Source organism: Nomascus leucogenys, chromosome 5 (assembly GCF_006542625.1).
Source record: "Nomascus leucogenys isolate Asia chromosome 5, Asia_NLE_v1, whole genome shotgun sequence".
NCBI classification, from domain to species: Eukaryota; Metazoa; Chordata; class Mammalia; order Primates; family Hylobatidae; genus Nomascus; species Nomascus leucogenys.
The window spans coordinates 68130505-68152190 of record NC_044385.1 but is presented as its reverse complement, the minus strand read 5'-3'; the positions used below and the strand labels follow the sequence as shown (position 1 = coordinate 68152190).

At 35.5% G+C, this 21686-nt stretch overlaps 1 protein-coding gene and 1 non-coding gene across 5 annotated transcripts in view; one reads left to right on the top strand and one right to left on the bottom strand.

Moving 5' to 3' along the window:
• The window catches only part of VWA8 (von Willebrand factor A domain containing 8), a 424992-nt gene that overhangs the window by 49529 nt on the left and 353777 nt on the right, over positions 1-21686 (top strand). For all 4 annotated transcript variants that reach the window (XR_004030158.1, XM_030813328.1, XM_030813329.1 and 1 more), the window contains 2 exons: positions 53-183; positions 4522-4632. Coding sequence is in view for 3 of the 4 variants with exons in the window: in XM_030813328.1 (XP_030669188.1) it covers positions 53-183; positions 4522-4632 (242 nt within the window). In the remaining variant the exon portion in view is untranslated. The remainder of the gene's footprint in view (positions 1-52; positions 184-4521; positions 4633-21686) is intronic.
• On the bottom strand, positions 7344-7450 carry LOC115835251. Its single transcript, XR_004030243.1, has one exon. It is a non-coding gene; the product is annotated as a U6 spliceosomal RNA (small nuclear RNA).

Here is a 21686-nt window from a genome sequence, read left to right as displayed (position 1 = left end):
ATTATAAGTATTACTTAAATTTGCACTTCATTTTCTCTTTTTTTCTTTATAGTTTCAGACTCTCTGGCTCAATCTGTAGTTCAGCATCTAAGATGGATAATGCAGAAGGATCTTTTGGGGCAAGATGTTTTTCTAATAGGACCTCCTGGGCCTCTTCGACGCTCTATTGCTATGCAGTACTTGGTGAGCAGCAGTTAATTCTTGTCAATTTCTAAGGGTCTTAACTTTGTAAGCGATGAAATAAAATAAGATTAAGAATTTATAAAAAAAATCAGAATTAGTCATTATTTGAAACATGCTGACATCAAAGGGCGATTTGTTTATAAAGTGTTTGGCATAAGTTATTTGGGAGTCAAATGTACAGCTTTAGCAAATTTTCATAGCTGTAGCAAGTTTTTACTGTAACTAGAAAGTCCCCCACTTCCAGTAGAAAAGAGATATAAATTCAGGCAATGAGTGGCAGATAGAATCAGCAAGTCTGAAATTACAAAGCAAAACTTGGTATTATACTGCTCAGTGAACATTCCCTTATCTCAGGCTCACATTTTAAAAAGTCAAACAATTCCCTTGACTTTTGGAAGTTATGCAGTCCTTAAAGGAAGCCTAAGGTCTGTAGAGTATCTCTTCTGTGTTATATATCTCCTGGTTTTTTCTTTAAATAGATGAGAAAACAAGTTCACAGAGGTTAAATAACTCACTCAAGCTTTATCCAGCTGGTAAATAATAGAGCTAGAGTTGAAATCCCATGTTTCCCCTTTCTGACATGTTGTCCACTTAAACATTTGCAGTTTTTTGAAAACTGTTGTTAAGTGAACTGAAGCTCAAATCTCAACCCAAATAAGAAAACTTACAAGTCTTGGCCAGGCACAGTGGCTCACACCTGTAATCCCAGCACTTTGGGAGGCCGAGGTGGGTGGATCACCTGAGGTCAGGAGTTCGAGACCAGCCTGGCCAACATGGTGAAACCTCGGCTCTATTAAAAATACAAAAATTAGCAGGGTATGGTGCTAGGCACCTGTAATCCCAGCTACTTGGGAGGCTGAGGCAGGAGAATTGCTTGAAGTTGGGAGGTGGAAGTTGCAGTGAGCCAAGATCGTGCCACTGCACTCCAGCCTGGGCGACAAAGTGAGACTCCGTCTCAAAAAAAAAAAGAAAATGTACAAATGTTTTCCACTATTTTGTCAGTATTAGTAGGCATTACCCTAATGATTAATGAAAGAATACCACCAGATGAAGCTGTGTTCTGAAGACATTTTTTAGGATGAAGAGAAAAACCTTATGTAAAGATTCCTTGTATTATTTGCTATGAAATGATTGATTTCAATGCTATTGAAATCTACCTTGTACACTCTTTTATTTCAATGGTGAATCTTCTTTGGTACTTCAAAAATCATGTGGGGCAGAAATAATAAATGCATGAATAAATCAGAGCCTAACTCGCATTAGCTCATTTATCTTTTATTTATCCCTAGAACTAGTTTGTGAGGTAAAACGTGCCACTGTAGAGCCATCCTCACGTTATTAATATGTAAGGTAAAAGTGTTTTATCTAAGAATGCGGAGTCAGCTACTGAGAATTACAGATCTAGAGCCTTTTCTTTTTTTTTTTTTTGAGATGGAGTCCCGCTTTGTCGCCCAGGCTGGAGTGCAGTGGCTTGATCTTGGCTCACTGCAACCTTTGCCTCCTGGGTTCAAGTGATTCTCCTGCCTCAGCTTCTCAAGTAGCTGGGACTACTCATGCGTGCCACCACACCCGGCTAATTTTTCATGTTGTTTGTAGAAATGGGTTTCACCATATTGGGCAGGCTGGTCTCCAACTCCTGACCTTGTGATCGGTCTGCCTCAGCCTCCCAGAGTGCTGGGATTACAGCCACCGTGCCCGGCCAAGCCTTTTTAATTTTAAGATGTGCACTTGCTACCTTGCTTATTTCAAAGACCACAATATCTCACTGAGATTTTGTTTTTGGCAAGGCTTTGAAGCTTATTGAGAATGTGAAATGAGAGGGGTTAAGAGATTATGAGAAGCCTTGTTGGTTCAAAAATGCAACGTAGGTTTGTAAGCGTGAAACCTGTATCTTTAAAAAAGAAACCAACAACACACTCAACTTTAAATTGTGGAATGGAGCTGAGGCAACCATAGGCTGTGGATACACATAAGAAAACTTAATACTAGCTTAAGCCTCCTTGCACACTTTGCAGTGAGTACTATTGCCCCTAAGAATAACAGCCTATATATAGTGATAGCCAGAGTGGATGAGATCTTTAAAGGCAGAAAATTTGGGGCAAGCATGGTAAACCATGAGAAAATAAATAGGAATAATTTCATAGTTGTGTTTATTTTATACTTAACTCATGTAAAAGGACTTCTGTAGTTTGTTCAAAAAAATCATACCACTGCTGCCTCCTCCATCTGCTGCTCCTGGGGCTGTTTGTGAAGGTACTCATGCCTCTTTCATGAATCAGCACCTGAGGAGACTTTGGTGCTTGTCATGGCCAATGAAGAGCAAAGGAAGCTGAGGATAATGATCATGTAGCAGTTCAGGGTGTAACTCTGTGCAGTTTAACAATAAGAGGCATATATAACTTTGTCAACCAATGGAAGCCTATTGTAAATGACAGGGTTTTTCATTGAGGGAGATCACATCCAGCCAGTGAATGAAGCAGACATGAAGATACTAATGATGTGTTCCAGAAGCAAGAAGTAAATACCTACCAACAAGAGAAATTGCTACTTTACTCCAAAATTGTGTTCTCTCAGCCAATTCATTTGTTTTTAGGGAAACATCCTTTGGTATCACCACATCTTTGCCACTAGTCTGTATTTTCTCTATTTAAAAACTTTTCCTCGTTTTAGGCTGGGTGCGGTGGCTCATGCCTGTGATCCCAACACTTTGGGAGGCCGAGGTGGGCAGATCACTTGAGGTCAGGAGTTCGAGATCAGTCTGGCCGACATGGTGAAATCCCGTCTGTACTAAAAAATACAAAAATTAGCCAGGCCTGGTGGCACATGCCTGTAGTCCCAGCCACTCTGGAGGCTGAAGCACAAGAATTGCTTGAACCTGGAAAGCAGAGGTTGCAGTGAGCTGAGATCGCACCACTGTACAACAGCCTGGGTGACAGAGTGAGACTATCTCAAAAAAAAAAAAACAAAAAACTTTTTTTTCCTCCTTTACATACATAAAGTTATGTAACATGGGGACAAGCACATTAAAGAAGACCTAAATTACAACAATAATATGTTTTTATCAGTAGCATATGGAGATAGGATGGAGAAAAAATCCCCCTGTATGGCAGTATCCCTTTTTGCCATTAATGGCATGTTCATTCCCATTTTCCATTATACTTCAGTAACTCAGTTTGTTCCTCATGTTTAGTAAAAACTTATTGTGTGCCTTATTTGATTGGAGAATGTCACTGTTTGTACTTCAACATTGTAAAACCAAAGATAATGTTAAAAACTTTTTGTACACGATTATGGGGCAAAAGACTTTTAAGGATGGATAAATTATCTTGAAACAGATGAATTCTGCATAGTTTCCCCCTCAAATCTCATGTTTTTTTGATTATTTTTTTCCTCCTCCTTCTGCTCCTTCTACTCCTTCTCCTCCTTCCTTTTCCTCCTCCTTTTTCATCACCTCTTCCTCTCCTTTTTTAAATCCTCCTTTTACTTCTCCTACAACTATGCATGTGTGTTTATCTTCTGTTTACCTGATTATTGGTTTTTTTTTTTCTTTTTTCCTTGAGTTGGAGTCTTGCTTTGTTGCCCAGGCTGGAGTGCAATGGTGTGGTCTTGGCTTACTGCAACCTCAACCTCCACCACCTGGGTTCAAGCGATTCTCCTGCCTCAGCCTCCCGAGTAGCAGGGACTACAGGCACGGACCACCATACCTGCCTAATTTTTGTATTTTTAGTAGAGACGGGGTTTCACCACGTTGGCCAGGCTGGTCTCGAACTTCTGACCTCAAGTGATCCGCCCACTTCGGCCTCCCAAAGTGCTGGGATTACAGGTTTGAGCCACAGCGCCCAGCCGATTATTGGTATTTTTACTTTGTTTTCACATTTGGTAAAGTACCTAACATACTATATACACTTGGCAAACATTGATCCATGGAATGAATTAATCTAAATCACCCCTTTAAAAAAGATAAACATTACTTACAGAAATGGCTATAGTTTGTGGGCAAACCAAATAGTAATACTGTCAAATTATTGCTCATTATATTTGGAAATAATTCTACAGGAAAAATTAAGGTTTGTAAAACTGGATTTTGATTATTATTGCTTAAGTAGTAGGATTGAGTGCCATAGAAGAAGAGCTCTGAGGAGATGTATAGATATTTTGATTAAAGTTCAATTTATTTCTTTTTTCTCAAACTTAGATTCAACAAGTTTCAATCCAGAATTAGGTTTAACAATGCACTTCTCATGGGCAATGGCAATGGCATTGTCAGATAACTAGTTCCAAATCATATGCTGGAAATTTGATTTTATTTTTGGAATAATTTCATTCTCTTCTCTACAGGAGCTGACGAAACGGGAGGTTGAATACATTGCCCTGTCAAGGGACACCACTGAAACTGATCTCAAACAGCGACGAGAGATCCGTGCAGGCACAGCCTTTTACATTGATCAGGCAAGTTCTATCACACTCTAGCCCATGACTGTGTACTCCAGGTCTACACAAGATTGATTTTTAAAGTAGAAAGAGAGTAGCTCATATAACAGTAAAAGATAGTTGTACTGTGCTCTCTCTACACAGATTTAATTTAGATTTTTAGTTTCACTGTTCTTGGAAATGTCTTCTTGGTTTTGTACTAAATGAGAAATCCTAGATGAAATTAATGGTTCTAAAATGTTAAAGATCAATATGCTGATTTAATTATTTTAAATTGTTTCCTACTACTTGCCTATAGAAATTTGATTTATTAAAAAATGTATTAAGGAGATTTGATATAGGAAATTCTCTAGCATATTTATTAAAGTATTTTCAATCTATAGGTCACTTGGGTAAAGGGGTATTAAAGGTAGTGAGAGTATACACTTCCAGAAACTATAGCTTTTTCTCTGGTGGGAGAGTATCTTAGGTACAGACTACCAACTAACATAATGTTTTATGAACGTTATAATGAAACTTGTTTTACACTTCTTCAAATACATTGTTTAAAATATTGTTTTTAGGAGTATTTAATAGAAAAAGGATAGAGCCTATAAATAAGCAATTCATAGAGAAAATATTTCAAATATTCAATAATTTCATGAAAAGATGCTTGACTTTCTTATTTACAAAAATAAAAATTAGGCCAGGCGCGGTGGCTCACGCTTGTACTCCCAGCACTTTGGGAGGCCGAGGCGGGCGGATCGCGAGGTCAGAAGATCGAGACCACGGTGAAACCCCGTCTCTGCTAAAAATACAAAAAATTAGCCGGGCGTGGTGGCGGGCGCCTGTAGTCCCAGCTACTCGGAGAGGCTGAGGCAGGAGAATGGCGTGAACCTGGGAGGCGGAGCTTTCAGTGAGCCGAGATTGCGCCACTGCACTCCAGCCTGGGCGACAGAGCAAGACTCCGTCTCAAAAAAATAAATAAATAAATAAATAAATAAATAAATAAATAACAATTAAAAAAATAATAAAATAAAATAAAAATTAAAATTAAAAGACTGTCAGCTGCTATTTTTGTTTTACCTCTCAGATTGGCAAAGATTAAAGAATTTGCTAATGTCCAGTATTAATGAGGAAGAAGAGATGAGGAAACAGCATTGCTGTTGATGGCAGCAGAAATTAATGCAATTTAAAAAGAAAGTTTGGCAATATTTATCAAAAGAAAAGAAATTACACATACATTTGGACCCAACAGTTATGTTTCTAGAATTTTTACTCAAGTGTATTCACATAAAACATGAAAAGTTATATGTACAAGGATGTTTAATGTAACACTATTTGAAACTGTATAAAACTGTGAATGAACAGAGTGATGTATACTTAAAGAGACTAATGAAATAATGGTAAGTAGAATACTCTTTAGTTATTAAAAAGAATGAGATGAATGTGTATGTACTGATAGGAAAGATGTGCAGGATAAATTAAGTGAAAAAAATAAATTTATAAGACAATATATGTACTGTGATCCCATCTGTGGTAAAAAGAAGACAAGAAATGCATATATGTTTGTTTATACATTGAAAACTTCCAGAAGGATGCACAAGGAGCAGTTATCAGAGTGTACATAAAGTATGTTACAGAAGTGTGAGTTGGAGTCTGGACTGGGATAAGGAAGAGACTTTTGTAGTTCTTTAAATTTGAAGCTTTAGCATGGGCACACTGTTACATTATAATTAAAAGACTGTAATTGTAAAAAATCACTGAGTGGAAAGTTTTCGAGGGATAGGATATTCACATGGCCTCATATGTTACTTATTAATTACAAAAGAAAAAAATGCACTTAAAATGGAGAGATTTGGCCGACACTACCTTAAACGATGGCTTTCAAAAAAATTTAGCATCATCTAGTGGGAATGTCTGAGAAGTTCAGATTTCCCATAATTAAAAAGTAATCCTTCACAGACAAAGCACATAAACAAATTTTAAAGGAACCCATTTTGTTTACATAATGCCAAAGGTTCACTTCATAGATTACTTCTGATTACAAATGGGAAAAAATAATGTACCTTTACAATGATGAGATCTGGCATTGGCTCCATTAACCAACTCATACAACAGAATTATCATGATGTGAATGCTGATGTGATTCAATGAGGGTTTACCTCTACAGGGTAAGAGCACTACAACAGGTTTACTAAGGGTACTACAGCATTACCAATGTTGTACTCTTACTAAAAATGTTTAACATTAACAATCAAGACTGATCTAGAATGTGTGATGTTCTGTAAGACAACTTGGACTCCTAAAAAATTTTCAATGTCCTAAAAGTCAAAACAGCTAAGGAATGGTTCCAGATTAAAAGGTTGGGGAGGGAAGATGATTTAGTTTCTTTATTGCACTGTAGTATAGATAACCATTTTTGTGTTTGTCTTTTAGATTCAAAGTTCTTATATTAAAATGCAAATTAAAAATTTTAAGTAATTTATAGTCAAATTTTAAAACAAAGAATAGAATTATCAGATATAATTCTATAGTATAATTTTACCAGGGAATTTTTGAAGAGCTCTTTGTGCTCATGTACATTACCTATAAATGGTAATAGGTAACAACCATTACTAATAATTTTGTATCTAACTTTCCAGTTTTGTAGTGGAAAATTCTCTCTTGTAGCCAAGAGGTTCTTATATTCATCATTTTAAACATTTTTAAGACCCCTGCTGTGTTTTCTTTGTGAAGAAGTCCCTTAAAAAAAAATGGAATGCTTTATGAATTTGTATGTCATCCTTGAGGAGGGGTCATGCTAATCTTCTTTGTATCATTCCAATTTTAGTATATGTGCTGCCGAAGCAAGCAATAAGTGCCTTTTGAAATATGAATTTGAATTTATATTTCTATCTTGTTGACTTCGACTCTCAATTTAATGGTATTTATTCCAAACCTAGTGATTCACATAATATCCACATTATAAAAATATATTTATATTCAAAAGCTTATATTTATTTTTAGAATGAACAACCTGCATTTTTCACGTGGTAAGAAAGGTAACAGGAAAGTCCTAATTTCTTGTTCCAGTTGGTTATCTTTTAGAAAGGGTAGATATTAATTCACAGGATCATTTCCACTGAACTTCTTTGTAAGCTGTTTGGAATAGTGGATAGAGTTATTTGATTAAGGGTGTTTAATTTTTTAAATTTCATATTGGGTTAATTTTCTAGAATATATGGTCTGGTAATCCCTAAAATTTTAATACATTTAAAACTTATGGGAAGATTTAGGCTACTAAACAGTAAATCTGGAATATTGCAGTTAATACAAATAATAAAATTTAAAATTCAGGATTTTTTTTAAGCATACAGCTTGTGATTGCTTACATTTCTGCTCCCATGATAGTTACACATAAGGGTGCTGTAAACCCCACATCACCCCCAATTGACAAGGTTTTAAAAAAATTTGCCTGCTTTTCTATACTCAGAGAAGATAAGAGTGAGGGATGGGATGTGAGCTGGAATAGTAAGGAGCTGGGTAAAGGGAATAGAAGCTGAAACAATGGCCTAAGTAGAGGTGAGGAGTCAGGAATATATTTAAATAATGGTGAAAGAACTGGCTTTGTTTGGTAGAGTATGGATTTAAAAATATATTTTTAAAATGAATTTTATAACTTGCAAATAGCAAGGAAGAGAAAATGGATTTTTAAATGTGTTTATTATTTTAAGGAGAGCTTAACCCTTTAGCTTTTTAGAAATTAAGTTGTTTTAGGAAACTAAATTTATCGATTATCTAAAGATTTATTTGTTGGACCATTATAGTAAATTATTTAGATGAAGCTTTCTGAAGTTATACAGTCCTTTGGCCATTCTAAAAAGAATATTTTTAGATGATATATATTTTAGTTTATAAAGTTTATAAAATATTTTAAGTGTCTTATCATGGCAGCATTTTATACTCTTATGTTTTGTTGGTGAATCCTACTCATTCTGATTTACTGTGCTGTAATCCCACTGATACCTTCAGAGCCCGTGATTGAGGTGCAGGAATGTTAGTCCTTTCTTTAAATTGCTTCAGATGACTTTTTGAGGTCTTATCTGATTTTCATATTTTTATTTTGTCTTATTTCCTTGCAGTTAGTATTCCTTACTGTGCTGTTCATAATCAGATCCTATCAGTTCCTTGCTGCTTAAAGCCATGCAGTAATGTCCCATTATACCCACCGTAAGATCCAAACCCTATAATATGGCCTACATCACTCTATAGGATCGAATGTTTGTCTACCACCTTTCCTTTTACTCCTTGCCTTACAGGCTGCAGCTGCAGTTGCCTTCCTTTGTACTTGGTGTTTCCTCTGCTTGGTATGAGTTTCTCTTTGTACTTTATATTCTTGCTTCCTTGTAATTCAGGTTATAAATTTCTTAGCTAAAGTAGCCACTGGCCATGCCTACCCCCTTTCCAAATATACCATGCCGCACCAGGCTGTCATCATACATGATATAATCTCCAGAGCACTTAGCACTCTCTGAACTTACCTATTTCCCTGTTCCCATGTTTGTTGTCTCTCCTCCCCCGCTAGAATATAACTATCTATCTTGTTCATCTCAGGCACCTAAAAACTCTGGAACATAAGTGACACATATAGTGATGGTAGATTTCTTCTTTGGGTAATCAACCTTATTACAATTTTAACTAAATTAAGAATAAGTAGGCTCTGGCCTTAATTTATTCATGAAAACACCAGGTGGGTTTACTATGGATATTTGCCTTTTTGACATCTATTTTGAGTCATCACAATGGATAATTTCCATTTGAATTCTAGATAGATGAATTTGCCAGTTGACTACCAGCTAGACATATATTTGTTACACTGAAAGGCCTTTACATTTATTTTATTTAAAAATTCATTTTTATTTATTCAGTATTCTTAACCATTGAATTTGATGTTTGGGCTGAAGGGACGGGCAGTATTTTTATTCACTGTTAGGTGATCCCTGTAACTTGATGTCCCAATATAGGTGAAAAAGTACCTGTGGCTCTCTGGTGGGTATTGGGAGAAAGGTTGGGATTTTCAGTATCGTTCCCATTGTATGCACCTATGACTGATATCCAGGTTATTACAAATTGACATATCAGCTGGAAACTCCCAAATCCTGAGTTGTTGGTCATGGCCATTAAGCTCTTCACTAATTCCCACCTAAGACTAAGGATGACTGATGATAAAGCAAGAGGTTAAACTCAACTGCTACCTTTGAAGGTGAGAATTAGGTTAATGATAATATGTAATAGGGAATTTATATTGTTTTCAAAGTAAAGTTTATTTTTTCTGATTATGCAAGTCATAAATGCTCATTTGATAGGTATAAATGCATATATATATTTGTATTAACAAATATGTATTGAATGATTGATATGTGCAAGGCACTATCCAGATGCAGCGAACAAATAAACCAAAAATCTCTGTTGTTATAGAGCTTATGTTTTAGTTGGGGAAACCAAACAGTAAAGAAGGATAGCATAATAGAGTAAATACTAAAAAGCATAGGAAAGAATTGAAAAATTACTTGCTGTATTCCTCTTCAAGACCGGCAGTATGAATATTTTTCTGTATTTCTTTCTGTCTATGTGTATATCTGTTTATAATGTATAATGTATAATTTTTACAAAAATGGTATACCATGTATATGAAGTTTATAGTGTTTTTTAAAAACTGGCATTTTATCACTAGCATCTCCTTTGGACATTAGATGTTACTCAAAGATATGATTTTTAGTATCCGTACAATATTTCTTCAGATAGGTATGCTGTTATTTATGTAACATTCCTATTTTTTCTACCTTTTTGTATTGTTGGTCATTCAGGTTCTTTCTCACTTTTCATTAGTACAAATAACCACATCATTGCTTAAAAATACATCCTAATTTGCACTTGGACAGTCGGGGAAGATCTCTCTCTGTTTACTGTGGCCTCTGTGTTAGAACTCAAGTGTTTGCTCCTTGTTATGTTGCTATCGTACTCAGAACAACTCTTTTCTATTTGCATATATATATAGATATATATGTATATCTATCTATCTATATATATATATATATATTTTTTTTTTGAGATGGAGTCTTGTTCTGTCACCCAGGCTGGAGTGCAGTGGCATGATCTCGGCTCACTGCAACCTCTGCCTCCTGGGTGCAAGCAATTCTCGTGCCTCAGCCTCCCGAGTAGCTGGGACTACAGGTGCGCACCACCACATTTGGGTAATTTTTGTATTTTTTCATGGAGACGTGGTTTTGCCATGTTGGCCAGGCTGGTTTCGAACTGACCTCGGGTGATCCGCCTACCTCGGCCTCCCAACGTGCTGGGGTAACAGGTATGAGCCACTGCGACTGGCCTACTTGTATCATGTTAACTGTTTGACAGATGCATGTAATTTGTTTTGAAAAAAAAAAAGAGAGAGATGAAAAGGAAACTTTTATTGGGAGACCTACGTTGTGCTAGGTGCTTTGTATTGTTGCATTTAATTCTCAGAACATCCTTAGGAGGAAGATGACTTTTCCATCTTACAGATTAAGTAACAGGGGCTTAGAAGGTGATGGTTGTACAACTGATAAATAGCAGAGGTAAAATTTGAACCAGGCTCTGTCCAATTACAAAGCTCAGGTTCTTTTACCATATTATGCTACTTCTCTAAAAAAGTGATGATGAGCTGAGTGCAGTGGCTCATGCCTGTAATTCCAATACGTGAGGAGGCCAGGTGTGTGGATCACTTGAGGCCAGGAGTTCAAGGTTACAGTGAGCTATGATTGAGTCATTGCTATCCAGCCTGGGTAACAAAGTGAGACTCTGCTTGTAAAAAAAAAAAAAAAATGATGATCATGATGACAGTGAAAATGATGATTGTATTCATAACAGTAACAGCAACTAATTGTTTTTTAAGGTTTACTGTGTGCCCAAAGTTATCTGATTTAATCTGCAACACAGTCTATGAGGTAAGCACCGAAATGAGCCTAGTTTTAGAGAGAAATAGAGGCTCAGTGAGTAATCTAAGTCACCTATAATAAGTAAATGGTAGAGCAACCAAAAATCAATCCGATTCTATTCTGATATGTTAAAATGAAGAACTTGAAATGTAATTTAAAAAATTTTTCTTTAGCTTCCTCAGTACTTTTACACCGTAGCTATTTTGAGTAAATTTGAAGCTTTATGGACTCTATTTTTATTAAATAATGACTACATTAATAATAGTTTATATTTTAGTAGGTTCAATTACTTTAAATTTTTTTTGCAGTACTGCTTTGACTCTTAAACTGGTACACTGTATAATACCCCTTGAGGATATTCTTATTTTGTAAATGAGGACAAAGACATCCAGATTAATTGTTTGCCTAAGGTCTTATATCAAATCAGAAGCAAATCTAGAACAGGGACTTAGATACTTTTTGATTTTAGGTCACACACCTACTTTTATCTTGAAATCTTTCATGTCCATGTGTTGAGTGGTTAAAGCTGTGATAGGAGATGGCTGGGCCAGAAGGATCCTGCTGCATTTTTTTCTGAATTCTATTTGAGAAAATTAGGTCTCTGGAAGTTCTGTAGCTTGAAGGACAAGGAGAGCTCCTTATAGATGGCCTAATTTCTACTTTGAGGAATGATTACAACTAGTCATTCCACATTAAAAAAATACGTGTATTGCTCCTTTTTAAAAAAGATTTCAAAAAAATTATACTACAATTATTTTATGTTACAACCTGTATAGAAAAATCTTCCAACTATCTAGCCTAAATCTCTCATGCTGATAGTTAAACTTGTTCTATTCTGTTTTCATAACAAGTGTAGGCATAGATAACTATCATCCTTCCTACAAAAATTCTTCCTAACCTTACATAACAGCATCTTTTAACTGAGTGGTTGCATGTTTATTCCATAAATGCTAATAGCCTGCTGTGAGCCAGTTTTGTACTAGTATGCCATAAAAGACAGGGTTCTCATCCTTCGTAGAGCTAAGAATCCGCTGGGGAGATGAAACGTAGGTATGAAAGAACAAGAATACTTCGAGATTGTACCCCCACATTTACATGCTATGCAAATGAGGCAAAGTGGGTATTGATGTAAGGAGGTTAAGATGCTTGGGCCTCTGTTGGGCAGAAAACTTGTAACATTTACTTTTTTCTCTCCAGTTGAGTCTGAGATATATGGTATGGCACAGTACGTTGTTGCTGTGTTACTTAATGGACTTGCCATTTGTTCTATTCAGTTGCTTATTTTTAAAATTTATTCTTTACAAATGTAGTCATATTTATAAATTTTGATAGTACTTTTTGATAGTACTGATTAAGTATTTTAATGATTTTATAGGCTATTTTAAAGAAGAACCAGGAAGCAAAGTGATACTGAAATAGTAACTAACTAGTATTAGTTCTGAAAATTGAGCATTTCAGATTTTGTTACCAAAGAGCATCTTCTCAAGATTTTCTCCTTTTAGCTAGTATTCTTATTTATATTTTTAAAGTTTAATTTTCATATGTTCTGGGTCTACAACTATGTAACCAAAGGGCAAATAGGGAGAAAATTTTTAAATCTTGGGTGATTCATTTTTGTCTTTTTATTTGTTTTCTAAAAATTATACCACCCTTACACATTTGCAATCCCCTTATAATATTCTTGCCTCTGGATTCAGTTGCACTATAAAATATCCATTCTTATTGCCATTTAGTGTGTAAAATTAAGAAATAATTTATATTGAATTAATCAGAAAAAAGGTTGGGAAGATTTTTCATTTTTTCATTTATTTTTCTTTTTAGTTGACAACAGTCTATTTTCACAGGATGTGCAGTGATACTTTAATACATGTATTCAGTCCATATATTGCTGGATCATATGATAGCTCCACTTTTAAACTTTTGAAGAACCTCCATATTGTTTTTTATAATGGCTGTACTAATTTACATTTCCATCAACAGTGTGTAGAACTTCTCTTTTCTCCACATCCTCATCGACATCCGTTACTTTTTCTCTTTTTCGCAATAGCCATTCTAACTGGGGTGAGAGAGGTCTCATTGTGGTTTTCATTGCATTTCTCTGGTGATTAGTGATGTTGGGCATTTCCTTACTGGCCATCTGTACGTCTTCTTTTGAGAAATGTCTATTCAGATCCTTTACCCATTTTTAAATCTTATCTTTTTTTTTTGCAATTGAATTGAGTTCCTTGTATATTCTCAATATTTGTCCTCTTATTCTCTTTCCTTATTCGCTTAGTCCTGGAAAGGGAGTTATAGCTTTTTGAGTAAACAACATATTGTGGACCTTTTCACAGGTAAAGATGGAGCTATATCATTATTTTTAATATCTGCGTAGAAGTCCATCATATTGTATTACCATAATTTTTTGCCAGTCCTCCACAGATTGGCATTTGGGGTTTTTTTGGTTCATTTGTAATTACAAAACACTGTTTTGATGACTGGGTAATACACATCATTGTACACTAATCTTATCATTTCCTTTAGATAAATTTATTGAAGTAGAATTTCTGGGTTAATAACATGGCCATTTACATTTTTATATATCTTTCTAAATTACTCTCCATAAGCTTATCATTTTGCACTCCGACCAACCATGAATGAGAGTTCTGGTTTCGTCTTAACCTTACTGACACTGGATATTATCATTCTTTTTTAATCCTTGCCAATTTGAAAGTCTAAAAATATCATGTTTTACCTTTAGCTCTCTAATAACCAGTGACGTTGAATATATATTTTTGTGGTGCTAATTTGCATTTTATAGGGGTATTGTTAATTTTCTTAATAATCTATAAAAATTTAATTTATACTAAAGATATTTATGTGGTCTTTATTGTATATGTTACAAACATCTTCCAAGTTTTCAGTCTTTTAGTTTGAGATATTTTTGCTGTATAGACAAATTTGAATGTAGTCATACCTATTAATCTTTTTCTTAATGGTATCTGCCTTTGAGTTATTGGAAAGATTTTCCCCAATTCAAGATTATTTTCAAAAAGTCACTTATATGATTATCCAGTAATTACATGATTTTACTTTTATCATTAAATTTTTAAATTCATTTGGATTTCTTTTCCGAATTCCTAATTTCTACTAATTTGAAGTGTACTTTTCTTATATTTTAAAATGTTTAATCATTTTTATTAACTAGTTTCCTTATATAGGAAAGGTAATACATGTAATAATAGCAAAAAATTTTTTTTCCAACAGTACAAGAGGGTTATATCAAATCTCTAACCTCTTTTATTTACAAGAGTTTCTTGTTCATACATTACATTTCTAGAGAGACTAGCATGCCTTCTTAAATTCTGTTTTATTGATCTGCCTATCTAGTCATGGTTCTTTCTATTCCTAAATTAAACTCACTCCTAATTGCTCTTCTTTTACAGAATTTTCCTGGCAATTTGTCTAATGGATTATTAAGAGAAAGTTGGAGACATTTAGAAGCCACTGTCAGAAACTGGATCTTTGCCTAATTGGTTTTTCTTACATTAAGATTTTTTAGGAGAAAGAAAGAGCTTTGGTAAATGTTTTTGTAAGAAAAACTAAAAAAAAAAAAAAAAAAAAAAAAAGAATTTACAAGTAAAACAAATGAAAAGAGAGGCTTAAACAGAAGTTTGTTATATCTTGAAAACAATTTAGCAAACAGGAAGTATCACAGTTCTTAATTAAGTCACATGAGGATAATAGCACAATTAGTGGGTTAGGTTGATTTAAAAGACTAATGAGCCTTTTCTGTTAACTGCCTCTCTTTTCAGATATTTTTAGGCAGGTGGTTAGTTTCATTGCTGAGTTGATGATGATTTGAAAAACAGTGTTGATTTGGGGAAATGTCATTGTGGTTATCTCTAGAAGACTTTGAGGTTGATTGCACTGCCGTATGACCATGTATGCTCTATGTTGAACTGAGTATTTTGTGTGTGTAGAGATGTTTTATGTGTGTTTAGTTTCGTTTCTCTGCATAGATAACACAGCAAATTCCTATGCCTAGTAAAACCAGACTCTCTGAGATGACTAATAACCTCTAGATGTGATTATTTACTGACTTTTTTTAGTTCTTCATCTACTCATTTTCTCTCAATTTAAGGACAGACTAAAATTTTAGCCATGCAATTTTCAAATTATATAACCTCTCTTCCAGTAAATTGGGTAAAATATTGTGTACCTCAGAGGACTGTCATAGGGTTAAATTAAATAGTATACTTGGAAGCACCTGATATGTATCAGTTATAAACTTGTAGGCTCTACCATGTTCCCACTCAGTAAATAGACCAAACTGTCTCCAACATCTAGTAGCAACTCTTTTAGTTTTATTTCAATAATTATACATTCTCTTTTCTGTATTCCTCTACTAGCTCCTCTTCATCATTTAAACATGCTCAAGTTTTTGAATCATTAAAAAAAAAAAAAAAAAAAAAAGACTGCTATCTCCCACACTGTCCCCAACCAAGTCCCTGCAGCAGCCATCTCCTTTTACCTCCTCATGGCCAATTATTTTGCAAAATGTTGCTCAATTTAGATTTGTCTGATGTTTCCTTATGATTTGATTGAAATGATGTGTTTTTAGCAAGAATAATATAAAAGTGATGTTGTGCCCATCTCAGGGTATCATGTTAGAAGTCTGGTATGTGAGATTGATATAGCTCATTACTGGTCACATTGACTTTGATCACTTGGTTAATTAAGGTGGTTTCTGCTAGATTTCTCCAGTGTTGTATTATTTTTCACTTTGTCATTTTAAAATATTTTGTGAGGAGATATTTGAGTGTATACAAATATCCTGTTTCTCATCATATACTTACCCACTAATTTTAACATCTATTTTGGATTCTTGACTACAACAGTTACTACTATGGTGTTTGTGAAATTGATGATTTTCTATTTCTATCATTCATTAGTAGCAGAGATTCTTAAATTGAGGTCTCTGCTCTATACATATACCTGTATGCATTTGACTGTGGAGAAAAGTTGCAGCATTGACCAGAGTTTCAAGAGATCATTAAATGGTATTATCTTTTTTCCATCTATCCCTACGTTTTCAACTTTGTGGTCACAGTAATGCCATTAGAGTAGATGGAAAGGAAACCTTGTGTATTTGGCTTCTGTTTTTGATCTCTCTGCATAGCTTATTCTGAATTCCTTTGAAGAGATTCAATGCACAGCAGACCACAGTACACCTGAGGTGAATGAAAGTGGAGCTGCAGTGTTTGTTGTTGTCCTATGTTGTCAAGACTTTGCTTTTTGTGGCCCATAGATGGTGAACCATTACATTTTGATCTGTATATTTCTAGTTTTATCTCAAAGAATGTGGGTTTTCATCCCTATGGAGTTTTTAAAAAGTCAAATACAATATTTAGCCTGTCATATAAGAAAGATTGCTAATAGTTTTAGATTTTTAAAAATAATATTACCCTAGATTATGATAACAATTAATTTCTTTTTTGTTCTGAACTATGCTTTCTTGAAGTAAATACATTTTTGTGAACAAAAGCTTAATTGAAACCTTAACTGAGGGCTCTGTTCTGTTCCATTGATCTATGTCTCTGTTGTGGTACCAGTACCATGCTGTTTTGGTTACTGTAGCCTTGTAGTATAGTTTGAAGTTAGGTAGCGTGATGCCTCCAGCTTTGTTCTTTTGGCTTAGGATTGACTTGGCGATGCGGGCTCTTTTTTGGTTCCACATGAACTTTAAAGTAGTTTTTTCCAATTCTGTGAAGAAAGTCTTTGGTAGCTTGATGGGGATGGCATTGAATCTATAAATTACCTTGAGCAGTATGGCCATTTTCACAATATTGATTCTTCCAACCCATGAGCGTGGAATGTTCTTCCATTTGTTTGTATCCTCTTTTATTTCATTGAGCAGTGGTTTGTAGTTCTCCTTGAAGAGGTCCTTCACGTCCCTTGTAAGTTGGATTCCTAGGTATTTTATTCTCTTTGAAGCAATTGTGAATGGGAGTTCACTCATGATTTGGCTCTCTGTTTGTCTGTGATTGGTGTACAAGAATGCTTGTGATTTTTGTACATTGATTTTGTATCTTGAGACTTTGCTGAAGTTGCTAATCAGCTTAGGGAGATTTTGGGCTGAGACAATGGGGTTTTCTAGATATACAATCATGTCATCTGCAAACAGGGACAATTTGACTTCCTCTTTTCCTAATTGAATACCCTTTATTTCCTTCTCCTGCCTGATTGCTCTGGCCAGAACTTCCAGCACTATGTTGAATAGGAGTGGTGAGAGAGGGCATCCCTGTCTTGTGCCAGTTTTCAAAGGGAATGCTTCCAGTTTTTGCCCATTCAGTATGATATTGGCTATGGGTTTGTCATAGATAGCTCTTATTATTTTGAGATACATCCCATCAATACCTAATTTACTGAGAGTTTTTAGCAGGAAGGGTTGTTGAATTTTGTCAAAGGCCTTTTCTGCATCTATTGAGATAATCATGTGGTTTTTGTCTTTGGTTCTGTTTATATGCTGGATTACATTTATTGATTTGCATATGTTGAACCAGCCTTGCATCCCAGGGATGAAGCCCACTTGATCATGGTGTATAAGCTTTTTGATATGCTGCTGGATTCGGTTTGCCAGTATTTTATTGAGGATTTTTGCATCAATGTTCATCAAGGATATTGGTCTGAAATTCTCTTTTTTTCAGAAATAATGCTGCATATCTACAACTATCTGATCTTTGACGAACCTGACAAAAACAAGCAATGGGGAAAGGATTCCCTATTTAATAAGTGGTGCTGGGAAAACTGGCTAGCTATATGTAGAAAGCTGAAACTGGATCCCTTCCTTACACCTTATACAAAAATTAATTCAAGATGGATTAAAGACTTACATGTTAGGCCTAAAACCATAAAAACCCTAGAAGAAAACCTAGGCAATACAATTCAGGACATAGACATGGGCAAGGACTTCATGTCTAAAACACCAAAAGCAATGGCAACAAAAGCCAAAATTGACAAATGGGATCTAATTAAATTAAAGAGCTTCTGCACAGCAAAAGAAACTACCATCAGCGTGAACAGGCAACCTACAGAATGGGAGAAAATTTTTGCAACCTACTCATCTGACAAAGGGCTAATATCCAGAATCTACAATGAACTCAAACAAATTTACAAGAAAAAAACAAACAACCCCATCAAAAAGTGGGCGAAGGACATGAACAGACACTTCTCAAAAGAAGACATTTATGCAGCCAAAAAACACATGAGAAAATGCTCATCATCACTGGCCATCAGAGAAATGCAAATCAAAACCACAATGAGATACCATCTCACACCAGTCAGAATGGCCATCATTAAAAAGTCAGGAAACAACAGGTGCTGGAGAGGATGTGGAGAAACAGGAACACTTTTACACTGTTGGTGGGACTGTAAACTAGTTCAACCATTGTGGAAGTCAGTGTGGCGATTCCTCAGGGATCTAGAACTAGAAATACCATTTGACCCAGCCATCCCATTACTGGGTATATACCCAAAGGACTATAAATCATGCTGCTATAAAGACACATGCACACGTATGTCTATTGCGGCACTATTCACAATAGCAAAGACTTGGAACCAACCCAAATGTCCAACAACGATAGACTGGATTAAGAAAATGTGGCACATATACACCATGGAATACTATGCAGCCATAAAAAATGATGAGTTCATGTCCTTTGTAGGAACATGGATGAAACTGGAAACCATCATTCTCAGCAAACTATCGCAAGGACAAAAAACCAAACACCGCATGTTCTCACTCATAGGTGGGAATTGAACAATGAGAACTCATGGACACAGGAAGGGGAACATCACACTCTGGGGACTGTTGTGGGGTGGGGGGAGGGGGGAGGGACAGCATTAGGAGATATACCTAATGCTAAATGACGAGTTAATGGGTGCAGCAAACCAGCATGGCACATGGATACATATGTGACAAACCTGCTGCACATGTACCCTAAAACCTAAAGTATAATTAAAAAAAAAAAAAAAAAAAAAAGAAACCTTAACTGAAATGTGAATTTTTATAGGTAGTTTGTATTCTCGCTCTGTCGCCCAGGCTGGAGTGTAGGGGCGTGGTCTTGGCGCATTGCAACCTCTGCCTCCCAGTTTCAAGTGATTCTCCTGCCTCAGCCTCCCACGTAACTAGGATTACAGGTGCCTGCCACCACACTCGGCTAATTTTTGTATTTTTAGTAGAGACGGGGTTTCACAATATTGGCCAGGCTGGTCTTGAACTTCTGACCTTGTGATCCACCCTCCTCGGCCTCCCAAAATGCTGAGATTACAGGCGTGAGCCACTGAGCCCGGCCAATATTTTGACTTTTAATATCCCAGAAACCGTTTCTATGGCTTTGTCCTTTATACAGCTAGCAAAAATGAGATTCTTTTTTTGTTGTTGTTCTTTAGAAACTACTAAGTCACTTCTATCCATGCTTTTTTTTTTTTTTTTTTAATAAAGCTTCTAGAACAAGATGGCTACTCTGGTAGAAGAGAATTAAAATATTGCAGTAATGATATATTTGAGGGATTATTCATGAATTGATCTTAAAATGGATGATTCTCTTTAGTCTAAATGGCTTTTGTAAAGTTTATCATTTTACAACATTATGTAGACACTTGAAATAAACTAAGCCCTACTATACAGTGCAAAATTCAACAGTGTATTAAAAGAGGATAGTATGCAAGCTTGATTAAGCAATGCCTCTTTTCTTTTCTACATTGGAAAATCAGTACATTGCTACTCCAGAAATTTATTTGGATATTAAGTCTTAAAAAAATAGAGATATGTTTTTCCCTCATCAAACATTTAGATCTTTTTTTGGACAATTACTATAGGGAAAATTAAATTTTAAGTGAGGGGTTAGTATAAGTAAAGACAGAGATTTTTCTGGTAAAGCAGTATGGTATGTATATGTGTAGAAGGAGGTAACCAGTTTATTGTCACAGAAATACCACATGTGAGGCAACTAATATCAGGAGATGGTGTTGGAGAGGTAGGTAGATGCCGCATTGTGATAGGCTAATATGCCAAATTAAGGAGCTTGAACTATTGGGAGGCGGTCTGAGAGGTAAGGAGAGCCTGAACTAGGCAAGGGGTAGAAAGGGAGGAGTTCAAGAAACATCAGGGCTCTGGCATGGGTCAATGGTGCTCACACCCCAGATAGAAAATAAAGAAGAGAAGCAGGTTTGGAGAAAATAGGATATTTTCAGTGTTGTACAAGGGACCTGAGGTGCTCATGGGGTCTGAGGGACCCCATATGAGGTACTAATGAGACTACATGGTTCTGAAACTTGGGGGAGTTTCAGACCCCCAAGATTCTGGGGTGTCATTAGCATAAAGGTGGTAGTTGGAACCATGTGATTGAATAAGATTTTCAGGGAGGTCCTAGTAGGGTAAGAAGAGCTGTGTGTTAAGGATGTAATTCTGGGCATCATCCACATTTAATGGACAGGCAGAGAAGACAAAACAGTTTTCCTAGGACGATGCAGTGCCATGGAGACTAATGAAGGCGAGTTTTAAGGGAGGGAATAACAGTATAAATTTAGCACCATTAATCCTCTGTCTGTGGTTGAATGTGCAGAAGAAACATGACAGGTTTTCCTTTTTTAGCAGAACATGAAGGATTTTGACGAAAAGTAGTTTTCTATGTTATTAAGGACCTATAGTTAAGGGAAAGTATTTTTTTCATATCTATAGTAATTTTTTATATTACAGTTTACTTTATTTCCTACTTTTCTCCATTACTAATTTTCTTAAAATTTATTGGAAGACTTGTAGTACTTGTTAAGTCAGTCTGCTGTTGGCCAATGTAAAATCTGATTCTTTTTCTGTTTCTAAGTGTGTAATGTTGTCAGCATCATCACACTAAACCTCAATTTATTTTGATGATGACTTATGTTTACAAATGTTACAGTCTCCAAGCCTTCTCACCTAGCTTTTTTGATCCTCACAAGAAGCCTGTGGGATAGGTGGCGCAGATAACTATCTTCATTTTTCTTTTCCAGTTGTGGAATCTGTGCCCTTGTTTAATTATGTTCCTTGTTCATAGATAGCTGTTAGTTTTTTATTTCATTGGGTATATAATCTAAAATGTCAAGGCTGAAAGG